General features: G+C 46.6%; 1 protein-coding gene and 1 pseudogene across 1 annotated transcript; both read left to right on the top strand.

The window, feature by feature from the left end:
- The first annotated feature begins 1,813 nt into the window (after nucleotides 1-1,813).
- Nucleotides 1,814-2,349, top strand: LOC112209445 (small ribosomal subunit protein uS8-like). Its single transcript, XM_054664007.2, has one exon. The coding sequence runs from the start codon at nucleotides 1,829-1,831 to the stop codon at nucleotides 2,276-2,278; it is 450 nt and encodes a 149-aa protein (XP_054519982.2). The 5' UTR covers nucleotides 1,814-1,828; the 3' UTR covers nucleotides 2,279-2,349.
- Nucleotides 2,350-3,778: 1,429 nt separating this feature from the next.
- LOC112209444 (succinate dehydrogenase [ubiquinone] cytochrome b small subunit, mitochondrial-like) overlaps nucleotides 3,779-12,977 on the top strand; it is a 45,174-nt pseudogene continuing 35,975 nt past the window's right edge.

The raw sequence follows: 12,977 nt of genomic DNA, 5'->3' as shown, positions 1-12,977 counted from the left end.
TAAGTGTCAAGGAAGGAAGGAAGAGAGAGAGGGATGTAGGGAGGGAGGAAGGGATGAAAGAGGAAGAAAAGAAGGAAGGAATTGGAGTTTCCTCATTTTCTACAATGGCCCCAGCCACTGGCCACTGAGTGTAAACCGAATGTGTGGAGCCCCAGAGAATAAAGCCAGGGCCAGGAGCTGTAGGGAGGTGGAAGGTGGAAAGTGGATACTTTATTGACCATTACAGTTGTCCACTGAAATACTCATGAGGTAGTGAGCACCCTGTCACTAAAGGAATGCAGAAATGTCTTGAAAACAATTCCTATGTAGATCAGAGGAGATTTTAATCACCCAGTCGAATCCTGTCATTTTGTTTTTAGACCAAGAAACCAAGACCCAGAGAGGTCATACCTAAGGTCATCTAGTCACTTGGCATCGGTCACTTCTTGCTCAGTGCAGCTTTATTTACAGAAGGAAAAAACTGAGACTAACCTAAATGTCCACTAGCAGGGGGTTGGTTAAGAAAACTACAGGACATGAAACTTGCTACCAATATGATGGTTCTGAACATATGCAGGAAAAGCAAGAGGAAAATGCTTTTATCAAAACTGACACAGAGGATAGACTGTTTAGTGAAGAAGCAAGTTATATAACAGCATGTACAATATATTCCCACTCTTATAAAATAATATGTTAGCACACGCATAGAAAAAAGTTGGCTGCAAACCACTAAAACATTGGTTAATTTTGCTTTATACATTTTCAGAGTTAACTGTTATTAAGTACTTGCTAGGCACCATTCTAAGCACTTTACATATATGAACTTAGTTCATGACACTGGGATGGGTACTATTAGGCTTTTATTACAAATGAGTAAACTGAGGCACAGAAAAACTAAGTGACTTGCTCAAGGTCACAGGGCTAGTAAGCAGTAGATCTGGGATTTAAACCCAGGCAGCCTAACTTCAGGACCTGGGTGTTTGACCACTTAACTGTAGCCTAGATCAGGGGTCCCCAACCTTTTTGGCACCAGGGACGGGTTTTGTAGAAGACGATTTTTCCATGGACCGGGGTGAGGTTGGAGGGATGGTTTGGGGATGAAACTGTTCCACCTCAGATCATCAGGCATTAGTTAGATTCTCCTAAGGAGCACGCAACCTAGATCCCTCTCATGCGCGGTTCCCAATAGGGTTTGTGCCCCTATGAGAATCTAATGCGGCTGCTGATCTGACAGGAGGCGGAGCTCAGGCGGTAGTGCTCGCTGGCCTACCCCTCATGCTGTGCGGTCAGGTTCCTAACGGGCCACAGCCTGGGGGTTGGGGACCCCCAGCCTAGATTACTTCTAAGTCTTCTTCCAATTCTAAAAGTCTAGGAACATGGGCTTCTAAGCCCTCTGCTACCCCAACAGCAATTAAGGGGGAGGGTACCCCAATCCCCAGAGGTCAGAAGTCTCCATTCCTCTCACAATTGCCTCCTGGTTCTGATCTCTCCTCTATTTCTGGCAGTCAGTACTTCTTATAAACTGGGTTACCTGAGAAGGAACTCCCCTGCGCAGTGGGATAAAGGGATGTGACCTCTGCTAACCTGGGCCCAGTACAAGCTCTGTAAACCAGGCAGCCAACTGCACCTACCTGCCCGAGGGCACCAGATGTCAGCAAGATGAACACTAAAGATTTCCAGGCAATGCCAACCCCCGGACCTGACGGGCATGTTTACCAGCTGGCAAACGGCGTGGGTGGTGGTTGGTTCCAAGGCACTCCAAATCCCTGTGCGTCCTGATCCTGCCCCAGTAAGGAAGCAGCAGGGACTGACTGCTTGACAGGAGGATCCCGCTCCTCGCAGAACAGAAATGCTTTCATTAAAAAAGGGAGGTATCCTCTTTCCGCCATCTTTCCGCGCCGCCACAATAGTGCGCATGAATGTCCTGGCAGATGCTCTCAAGAGCATCAACAATGCCGAAAAGAGAGGCAAATGCCAGGTGCTTATTAGGCCGTGCTCCAAAGTCATCGTCCGGTTTCTCACTGTGATGATGAAGCATGGTTACATTGGCGAATTTGAAATCATTGATGACCACAGAGCTGGGAAAATTGTTGTAAACCTCACAGGCAGGCTAAACAAGTGTGGGGTGATCAGCCCCAGATTTGACGTGCAACTCAAAGACCTGGAAAAATGGCAGAATAATCTGCTTCCATCCCGCCAGTTTGGTTTCATTGTACTGACAACCTCAGCTGGCGTCATGGACCATGAAGAAGCAAGACGAAAACACACAGGAGGGAAAATCCTGGGATTCTTTTTCTAGGGATGTAATACATATATTTACAAATAAAATGCCTCATGGACAAAAAAAAAAAAAAAAAAAAAAAAAAGGGAGGTATCCCTGCAGTTGGCCTCTCCCGACAGATTTGTCAAAAGCAGAGTTTTTGCTCTTCCCCTCTGACTCTTATAAAAGGCCCCATTTTCTGACTACATTTCCTGATATTCTGTCTTTAAATCTTCAAGGCAGGTCACCTGCTACAGAAAGCACAAGGGATCTAGGATAGATAAGTCAAAAACCAAATACAGTAAAATGTTAATTGTTGATTCTAGCTGTGAGATGTATGGCTTTTCACCGTACAAGTCTTTCAACTTTTTTTGGTAGATGTTTGAAATTTTTCATAATAAAATGCTGGGAAAAAAGCACTCTATGCACCTGCTGTTCTCTCTGTGTGAAACACTCCTCCTACCAGATACAGATGGCCTCCGACGTACGATGGTTTGACTTAACGCTTTTCAACTTTATGATGGCGCGAAAGCAACACACACGCAGTGGAAGCCGCGCTTAGAGTTCCCATCCCACCACTCCGTCTTTCACTTTCCATACAGTACTCAGTACATTACATGAGATATTCAATACTTTATCATAAAATAGGCTTTGTGTTAGATGAGTTTGCCCAACTGTAGGCTAATGTAAGTGTTATAAGCATGTTTAAGGTAGGTGACACTAAGCTATGATGTTCTGTAGATTAGGTGTATTAAATGCATTTTGACTTACAATATTTCCTACTTACCACGGCTTTATCAGGACATAACCCCATCGAAAGTCAAGGAACAAGTGTACTGGCTTGCTCCCCACCTCACCTCCCTGGATCTGTACTCCACCATCCCCTTCTCAGGAAAGTTTTCCCTGACTGTCCTTTTTTGTTGTGGTTTTTTTTTTTTTTTGAGATGAAGTTTTGCTCTTGTTGCCCAGGCTGGACTGCAATGGCACAATCTCGGCTCACTGCAACCTCCACCTCCCAGGTTCAAGCCATTCTCCCGCCTCAGCCTCCCGAGTAGCTGGGATTATAGGCACGCGATACCACACCCGGCTAGTTTTTGTAGTTTTAGTAGAGACAGGGTTTCACCACGTTGGCCAGGCTGGTCTTAAACTCCTGTCCTCAAGTGATCCACCCGCCTCAACCTCCCAAAGTGCTGGGATTATAGGTGTGAGCCACTGTGCCCAGCCTCTGACTGCCCTATTTAAAAGGACAGCATCAACTCCCCTTTCTTCTCCCCTTGACAAGGGTTCCTTGTGCTCCCCTTTTAGTTTCCTTCACAGCACTTACCAGCATCTGACGAGGTCTATATTTTTACTTGTGTATTTAGGGTTTTTTTTTTAGACAGAGTACTGTGTCACCCAGGCTGGAATGCAGTGGCACGATCTCGGCTCATTGCAACTTCTGCCTTTTAGGTTCAAGCGATTCTCCTTCCTCAGCCTCCCAAGTAGCTGGGACTACAGGCATGAGCCACCACACCGCGCTAGTTTTTGTATTTTTAGTAGTGACAGGGTTTCACCATGTTGGCTAGGCTGGTCTCGAACTCCTGACCTCAGGTGATTTGCCCACCTTGGCCTCGCAAAATACTGGGATTACAGGCGTGAGCCACTGCGCCAGGCCCTGTATTTGTTTATTATCTGCTTTCCCCTGTGAGAATCTGAGCAACATGAAGACAGGGACTTTTGACTGCTGTGGTTGCTGTTGTATCCTCAGCACCAGGGAAGTCCATAGTAGGTGCTCAATAAATATTCGTTGGCTGAATAACAGCTACCATTTCTGGATTGCCAAGCACAGAACCAACCATTTTGCATATGTTATTTCATCGGATCTTCAGACACCCGGATGCAGCAGTACCACCCCCGCGGCTCAGTCGCGCATGCGGACACGGGGCGGAGGGCGGGGCGCCGGGTCCGGAGGGAGCCACGCCCACCACACCAACGCGTCTGCGCATGCCCGGGCGCTGGGCTCAGGGGCTTTCCGCCGCTCTGGGTTCACAGCTGGACGTCGGAAGTGCTAGTTTGGAGTACGCCCTTTGAGAGTAGGCGTGAGAAGTTGCTCTGTGTGCTGAGCTTTCTAAAGGAAGGCGTCCGTTGGCCTTTGTACCCGTCTTGAGTGAGGTGACGAGTGTTTTCTAGTACTGGGGTCGGCCCCGCAGCCGTCTCAGGTGTGGGTGGCAGGAAGAGTGCCGGGTCCCGCGTGGTGCAAAAGGTGGGTTCAGGTTTGCAGCCACACAGCGCTACTCAGGACTTTTTAGTCTTGTTTATTTTCTCCGTGCCTGTTCCCGCCCCCGCAGCTCCACCTCTGGGAGAGGGGCGGGTTCAGCTCCAGGAGGAGGGGACTTCCCGGCTTGGCGTGGCTGGGGTGTCCCGTGGACCCCAGTCTCGGCGCGGTGACCCACTTATGGGACTTGGCCTTTCTTTGCTGTTTGTTTAAGGCAGGGTTTGTCAGCCTGGGCACTACTGAGGTTTTGGGCCGGCTAATTCTGTCTGGGTTGGGAAGGGTGCTGTCCCGTGCTTCGTAGGTTGTGTAGCTGCATCCCCCGCCTCTACCCAGTGGATGCAAGTAACAGCCCCAGTGAACCAAAAATGCCCCCAGACTTTGCCAAATATCCCCTCCCGGGGAAGATCGCCTCGCTTGAGAACCACTGTTGGAGGAGAGCCTGGGTTTTCGGGAGGTAACCGTTTACAAAGGGGAGAACGGTAAGAAGCCGGAAGCAACGATGAGTTAGCTACGAGAACGACTTGTGGCCGGGCTCGCCCCTCTTCTAGAAGCCGTCAGTTTGGGTCTCGCGTCTGGAATCACCGTCAAGGAGTCATATCCAGCCCCCGAGAGGGAGCAGGGTCGAGGTCTCCTTGCAGAAGGCGCCACCGCAGGAAGCACAGGCGCAACGTGCGGTCTCCCTAGCGGAGGCGCTCGCGATCCTGCAGCCGCCGGTCCGGGAGGTGCTCGGTAGCCCTCCTTGGTGCCTGTCCGGTAACTGGTCACTCTCGGGGGAAGGTCGTGTGCAGAAGGGCACATGCGATCACACAGAGACGGCGTTGCTGCGGCTTTGACCCGATGGTGCACCCGAAAGAACACAGAGGGTGGAGGGGGAGATCCAGGAAGTGGTCGCGGAGCAGAACCCCCTTTCACTTCAGTTAAAAAGGTGGGTCAATTGTCGTTAAGAGATAAGCACAGGTTCATCTGATTGACATGTACGGCGGCAGTATATGAGTGGGATGGGAACCAAGGTGACTGTTGTTTCCTTTGATGGATGAAACTTATATCCCTTTGGGTTTTTTTGTTTTTGGCGGGGCATTAGCCGATTAGTAGATAAAACTGCGTAATACAATCCATAGCCTGTTTTTAAATGGATACGTTCTTACCACTCAGGAGGTTTATCGTGATGGTTTAATGTCTCAGGGTGGAGGAATCTAGTGCAGGCAGTTCTTAATGAAACCTTTTAAATTCCCGTTAGTGACTTAACATTAGTTTACCAGCTCTGAGCAGCTTTAAACAAACATCCTCTTTTAATAGCTAATGAGTGCGGGAGAAAAGATACTAACTCCTTTCTCTTTGCGTTTTTTGCCCCTACCCTTTTTTCTCTTTTCTGGCCTTAACATGAGTGTCAAATATTTGTAAATATGAGTGAGCATCTTTATATTACTCTTATTAATAAGATACATGCTTAATTTGTCATTCTTTACCTTTTTGGGACTTAATGAATGTTTGTCTTTTGTAGATAAAATGGAGCTGCTAGAAATAGCAAAAGCCAGCCACCCATATTAACCCCTCCATTTTCCCTATAATTAATGGCTTTCATTATTGTGGTATATTTGTTATAATTACTGGACTAATATGATACATTATTATTAACTGACATCCACATTTTATTCACATTTCTTTAGTTTTTTGCCTAATGTCTTTTTCTGTTCCGGGATCCCCTCCAGAATACCACATTACAGTTAATTGTTATGTCTCCTTAGTCTCCCCTTGGCTGTGTCAGTTTCACATCCTTTCTTTGTTTTTGATGATATAGATGTGAAGAGTACTAGCCAGGAATATTACAGGTATTGGGTTTTTTAAATGTATGTGTCATTTCATGATTAAAAATCAGTTGCTGCCAGGTGTGGTGGCTCAGCACTTTGGGAGGCTAAGGTGGGAGGATTGCTTGAGGCCAGGAGTTCAAGACCAGCCTGGCCAATGTGGCAAAACCCCATCTCTACTAAAAATACAAAAAATATAGCTGGGCACGGTGGCACACACCTGTAATCCCAACTACTCGGGAGGCTGAAGCACAAGGATCGTTTGAACCTGGGAGGAGGAGGTTGTAGTGAGCCAAGATTGTGCCACTGCATTCTAGTCTAGGCAACAGGTGAGACTCTGTCTCAAAAAAAAAAAAAAAAAAAAAAGTGTGGATTACAGTATCTGTTGGGCCTATCGTAAAACACATACACATGCATGTGCACACACAAACCTCCAGGCTATCACTTCAGTGCCAGCCAGCAGCATTTCTTACTCTAACCACTGCAACTGTGTCCCTGCTTCATCTTGGGGCTTCATTCTCATATATTTTCTTCACACAGCAGCCACAGAGAAGCTTTTACAATGTAAACCAGAGTCTGTTACTTCTGTTCTCCAACTACTTCAGTGGCTAAATTGGTACCAGTAGAGTGGGGTGCTGCTGTAGATACTCAAAAATGGGCACGTGACTTTGGAACTGGGTAACAGGCAGGGTTTGGAACAGTTTGGAGGGCTCAGAAGAAGACAGGCAAATGTGGGAAAGTTTGGAACTTCCTAGAGACTTGTTGAATGGCTTTGTCCAAAATGCTGATAGCACTGTGGACAATAAAGTCCATAGGCTGAGGTGGTCTCAGATGGAAATGAGGAACTTGTAGGGAACTGGAGCAAAGGTGACTCTTGTTATGTTTCAGCAAAGATACTGGCGGCATTTTGCCCCTGCACGAGATATTTGTAGAACTTTGAACTTCAGAGAGATGATTTAGAGTATCTGGCAGGAGAAATTTCTAAGCAGCAAAGCATTCAAGAGGTGACTTGGGTGCTGTTAAAGACATTCAGTTTTATAAGGGAAGCAGAGCATAAAAGTTTGGAAAATTTGCAGCCTGACAATGTGATAGAAAAGAAAAATTCCCATTTTCTGAGGAGAAATTCAAGCTGGCTGCAGAAATTTGCATGAGTAACAGCAGCCAAATGCTAATTCCCCAGACAATGGGGAAAATGTCTCCAGGGCATGTCAGAGGTCTTTATGGCAACCCTTCCCATCACAGGCCCAGAGGTATCAGGAAAAAATGGTTTTGTTGGCCAGGCCCAGGGTCCTCATGCGGTGTGCAGCCTAGGGACTTGGTGCCTGCATCCCAGCCACTCCCAACCATGACTGACAGGAGGCAACGTAGAGCTTGGGCTGTAGCTTCGGGGAGTGCAAGCCCCAAGCCTTGACAGCTTCCATGTGGTGTTGTGACTGCGAGTACACAGAAGTCAAGAACTGGTGTTTGGAAACCTTCGCCTAGATTAAAGAGGATGTGTGGAAATGCCTGGATGCCCAGGCAGAAGTTTGCTGCAGGGGCAGGGCCCTCATGGAGATCCTCTGCCAGGGCAGTGCAGAAGGGAAATGTGGGGTCAGAGACCCCACACAGAGTCCCTACTGGGGCACCACCTAGTGGAGCTGTGAGAAGAGGTCCTCCAGACCCCAGAATGGTAGATCCACCAACAGCTTGCACCGTGTACCTGGAAAAGCTGCAGACACTCAATGCCAGCCCGTGAAAGCAGCTGAGAGGGAGGCTGTACCCTGCAAAGGTACAGGGGCAGAGCTGCCCAAGACCATGGGAACCCACCCCTTCCATCTGCGTGACCTGGATGTGAGATGTGGAGTCAAAGGAGATCATTTTGGAGCTTTAAGATTTGACTGCCCCACTGGATTTTGGACTGTCATGGGGCCTGTAGCCTCTTTGTTTTGACCAATTTATCCCATTTGGAATGGCTGTATTTACCCAATGCCTGTACCCCCATTGTATCTAGGAAGTAACTAACTTGCTTTGGATTTTACAGGCTCATAGATGGAAAGGACTTGCCTTGTCTCAGATGAGACATTAGACTGTGGACTTTTGAGTTAATGCTGAAATCATTTAAGACTTTGAGGGACTGCTGGGATGGTATGATTCGTTTTGAAATGTGAGGACATGAAATTTGGGAGAGGCCATGGGTGGAATGATAGGGTTTGGTTGTGTCCCCACCCAAATCTCATCCTGAATTCCCATGCGTTGTGGGAGGGACCCAGTGGGAGGTAACTGAATCATGGGGACAGGTCTTTCCCGTGCTGTTCTCGTGATAGTGAATAAGTCTAACAGGATCTGATGGCTCTATAAGGGGGAGTTTCTCTGCACAAGCTGTCTTTGTCTTTGCCTGCCATCCACGTAAGACGTGACTTGCTCCTCATTGCCTTTCGCCATGATTGTGAGGCCTCCCCAGCCATGTGGAACTGTAAGTCCATTAAACCTCTCTTTTGTAAATTGCCTACTCTCGGGTTTGTGAACAGACTAATACAATGGCTTTTCACCTTGCAGAATAAAATCCTATGAGATCCTTATGCTCTAGCTCCTGGCCAGGCTACCTCCTCAGGAGTTAGATCACTTATCCCTCTCTCCCTGGCCCACCCTTCTCTGTCACATGGCTTCTTTGCTGACCATGATACACACCACACTTGTCTTCTCTACCTGGAAGTTGTATTCCCCATACCCACATGGCTCACTTCTTCACTTCATTCAAGTCTCTGCTCAGATATTAACCTCTTCAGAGAGCCCTTCCTTCACACACTGTCTTGCATAGCAGCCTCCCCTACAAGTTGTCTTCTTTCTCCTTAACTTTTGTGATGGTTAATTTTAGGTGTCAGCTTGACTGGATTAAAGAATACCTAGAGAACTGGAAAGGTATTATTTGTTAGTGTGTCTGTGAGGGTATTTCCAGAAGAGATTGATATATGACTGAATGGACTAAGAGGGAACCATCCGCCCTCAACGTGCAGTTGGCTTGGAACAAAAACGGAAGAAAGGCAAATTGGTCTTACTCTCTTGGAGCTGGAATACACGCTTCCATTCCTGCCCTTGGATTTCAGGATCCCAGGCTGTTGGGTCTCAGGACACCAGGACCTACATCAGCCTTTCCATCACCGCTGGGGTTCTAAGGCCTTTGGGCTAAGAATTATATCATCAGCTTTCCTGATTCTGAGGCTTTGGGACTTGGACTGAGCCATGCTACCAGTATCCCTGGGTCTCCAGCTTGCAGACTATCTGCTGTGGGACTTCTCAGCCTCTGTAATCATGTGAGCCCTTTCTAACTCATAAACCCTCTCTTATATATCTATGTATCTGATTGGCTGTGTCTCTATGGCGAACCCTGACTACGTATACTTTTGTTTGAATTCAAAGTATTTATCCCTACCTGATATTACATCGTATATCTGTTTGTTTTCTGTTTCTTCCATTAGAATACAAGTTTCATGAGGACAGGGACTTTATCCATTTGTTTACTGCTGTATCTTAGGCTCAAAGTTGGCACTCAATAAATATTGGTTAAATAAGTGAATTACAAGCAGGTTGGATTATTAGGTAATATGGTTCGCAGTGTGGGACTCCTGAACTCCAAGATGTCTTTGAAAGTAGCCATTTTTTAAATTTCTAATGGTTTAGTCAGACTACAGATTACTTAATAACAGGGACTATAGTTGATTCATGGATATATCCCCAGAATCAGGAACAGTTTCTAGAATACACTTGAGTGCTCAATGGACATAGCTATTATAGTTAATTGAAATGGAATTGGCAATGTGGGAAATAAGAAATCACACTTTTGGCCAGGCACAGTGGCTCACACCTGTAATCCCAGCACTTTGGGAGGCCGAGGCAGGAGGATCACTTGAGGTCAGGAGTTCGGGACCATCCTGGCCAACATGGTGAAACCCCATTTCTACTAAAAATACAAAAAGTAGCTAGGTGTGGTGGTGTGTGCCTGTGATCCCAGCTACACGGGAGGCAGAGGTGGGAGAATTGCTTGAACATGGTAGAGGTTGTAGTGAGCCAAAATCATAACACTGCACTCCAGGCTGGGCAACAGAGCAAGACTCCATCTCAAAAAAAAAAAAAAAAAGAGAAATCTGCTGGGCGCGGTGGCTCATGCCTGTAATCCCAGCACTTTGGGAGGCTGAGGCAGGTGGATCACGAGGTCAGGAGATTGAGACCATCCTGGCTAACATGGTGAAACCCCGTCACTACTAAAAACACAAAAAATTAGCTGGGCATGGTGGCAGATGCCTGTAGTCCCAGCTACTCGGGAGATTGAGGCAGGAGAATGGCGTGAACCCGGGAGGTGGAGGTTGCAGTGAGCTGAGATTGCACCACTGCACTCCAGCCTGGGTGACAGAGCGAGACTGTCTCAAAAAAAAAAAAAAAATCACATTTTTCTCAGAGCAAAGTCTTTGTGATAGTAAATCTGGATAAAGGCAGTGGAACACTGAGGACGTTTATGCATAAGGACAGTAATCACGAAATTATCTTTGTATATATTGTCCATTAATGACTACTGCTATTTACTGAATTGATCTCCCTCAGATTCATATTTTGAAGCCCTAACCCCTAAAGTGACTATATTTGGAAATAGGTGCTTTAAAGAAATAATAGTTAAGGTCAAATGAGGTCATGAGGGTGGAGCCCTAATCTAATAGGACTGGTGTCCTTATAAGAAGAGGAAGAGGCCGGGTGCGGTTGCTCACGCCTGTAATCCTAGCACTTTGGGAGGCCGAGGCAGGCAGATGACAGGTCAGGAGTTGGAGACCAGCCTGGCCAATATGGTGAAACCCTGTCTCTACTAAAAATACAAAAATTAGCCAGGCATGATGGCGGGCACCTGTAGTCCCAGCTACTCGGGAGGCTGAGGCAGGAGAATTGCTTGAACCTGGGAGGCAGAGGTTGCAGTGAGCCGAGATCGATCGGGCCACTGCACTCCAGCCTGGGCGATAGAGCGAGACTCTGTCTCAAAAAAAAAAAAAAAAAAAAGGAAGATGACACCAGAAGTGTAAAAGCAGAGGACAGGCTCTATGAGGACACAGGGAGGAGGCAGCCATCTGCAAGACAGGGAGAGAGGTCTCACCAGACACCAACCTTGCCGGCACCTTGAACTTCCAGCCTCCAGAACTATAAGGAAATAAATTTCTGTTGTTTAAGTCTGATTGGCTTAACAACAGTTTAAGCTGCTGTTATGGTAGCCCAAGCAGACTAATACAACGCTTAAGGATTTCAGTCACTGAGTGGAACCACCTTAGAATGTGAAAGACAATGAGGATATACACACAGCCTCCTTCCCCTGTGTTTGGAGGGTGGCTTCAAATTCCTTCTGTTTTATGTGCTGTGTAGGAAAAAAAAAAATCTGTAAAATTATGTGAGTTTCTAATTGATAGATTGGTTCTCTTTCATGCAAATAGTGCTTATAGTTTAAAAGTCCTAGAAAAACTAATTCACAGTCACATTTTCTGTATGCAACTACATTTATGTAAGTGAAAACTTGGTAGTTTGTTAGCGTGTTCATTTTTATTTTTCAAGTATTATGTAAACAAAAAGAACCTTGGTCTGCCAGAATTTTCAAAGAAAATTGGCAAAACAAGATTCCCCATAGTAGCAACCATACATATAGCTATATTCAGTGACTAAATGGTGTTTATGTGTTTCTTAAGCAATGGAGTTCATTTTGACCAACTGTCTGTTAAGAAGTGCCTAAGAAAACTGCTTATTCATTTTCCACATCCTGTTTGGCAAAGTGTGACACATAGCAATAGAAAACAATAATATAATCTTGGGATGCGTATGCAATCAGTGCACAAAGAGCTGTCGTATCAGCTTTCAGAAGAGCATTTAAACACTGCCGCACGCTGTCCGTCTGTTTATCCTGCAACCAGGTTCTCCCCTTGGTCTCAATGGAAGCCTGAATCACAAGCACTGCCACGTTCACAAAGCTGTTAATTCTTCAAAACGCCAAATGGTATTCAAAAAGGGAAGTATAGGCTGGGCACGGTGGCTCACACCTGTAATCCCAGCACTTTGGGAGGCCGAGGCAGGCTGATCATGAGGCCAAGAGATCCTGGTGGAACTATCCTAGCCAACATGGTGAAACCCTGTCTAGTAAAAATGCAAAAATTAGCTGGGCATGGTAGTGTGCACTTGTAATCCCAGCTACTCGGGAGGCTGAGGCAGGAGAATCGCTTGAACCTGGGAGGCGGAGGTTGCGGTGAGCTGAGATTGCGGCACTGCACTGCCGCCTGGTGACAGAGTGAGACTCCGTTCCAAAAAAAAAAAAAGTATAAAAATCTGAAGACTCTAGTGGTATAATCTAATTAAGTTTCTATGAAGCACATGATTGCAGTCATGTCAAAGCAGTTTCTATAAGCACACTGTTATCTGTTAAAAAAGCAAACAAGGCCGGGCACAGTGGCTCAGGCCTATGATCCCAGCACTTTGGGAGGCCGAGGCAGGCAGATCACTTGAGGTCAGGAGTTTGAGATCAGCCTGGCCAACATGGTGAAACCCCATCTTTACTAAAAATACAAAAAATTAGCCAGATGTGGTGGGTGCCTGTAATCCCAGCTACTTTGGAGGCTGAGGCAGGAGATTCGCTTGAACCCAGGAGGCAGAGGTTGCAGTGAGCCAAGATGGTGCCATTGCA

The sequence above is a fragment of the Pan troglodytes genome, chromosome 1 (assembly GCF_028858775.2).
Source record: "Pan troglodytes isolate AG18354 chromosome 1, NHGRI_mPanTro3-v2.0_pri, whole genome shotgun sequence".
Classification (NCBI taxonomy): Eukaryota; Metazoa; Chordata; class Mammalia; order Primates; family Hominidae; genus Pan; species Pan troglodytes.
This window is presented reverse-complemented; position numbering and strand designations above follow the sequence as displayed.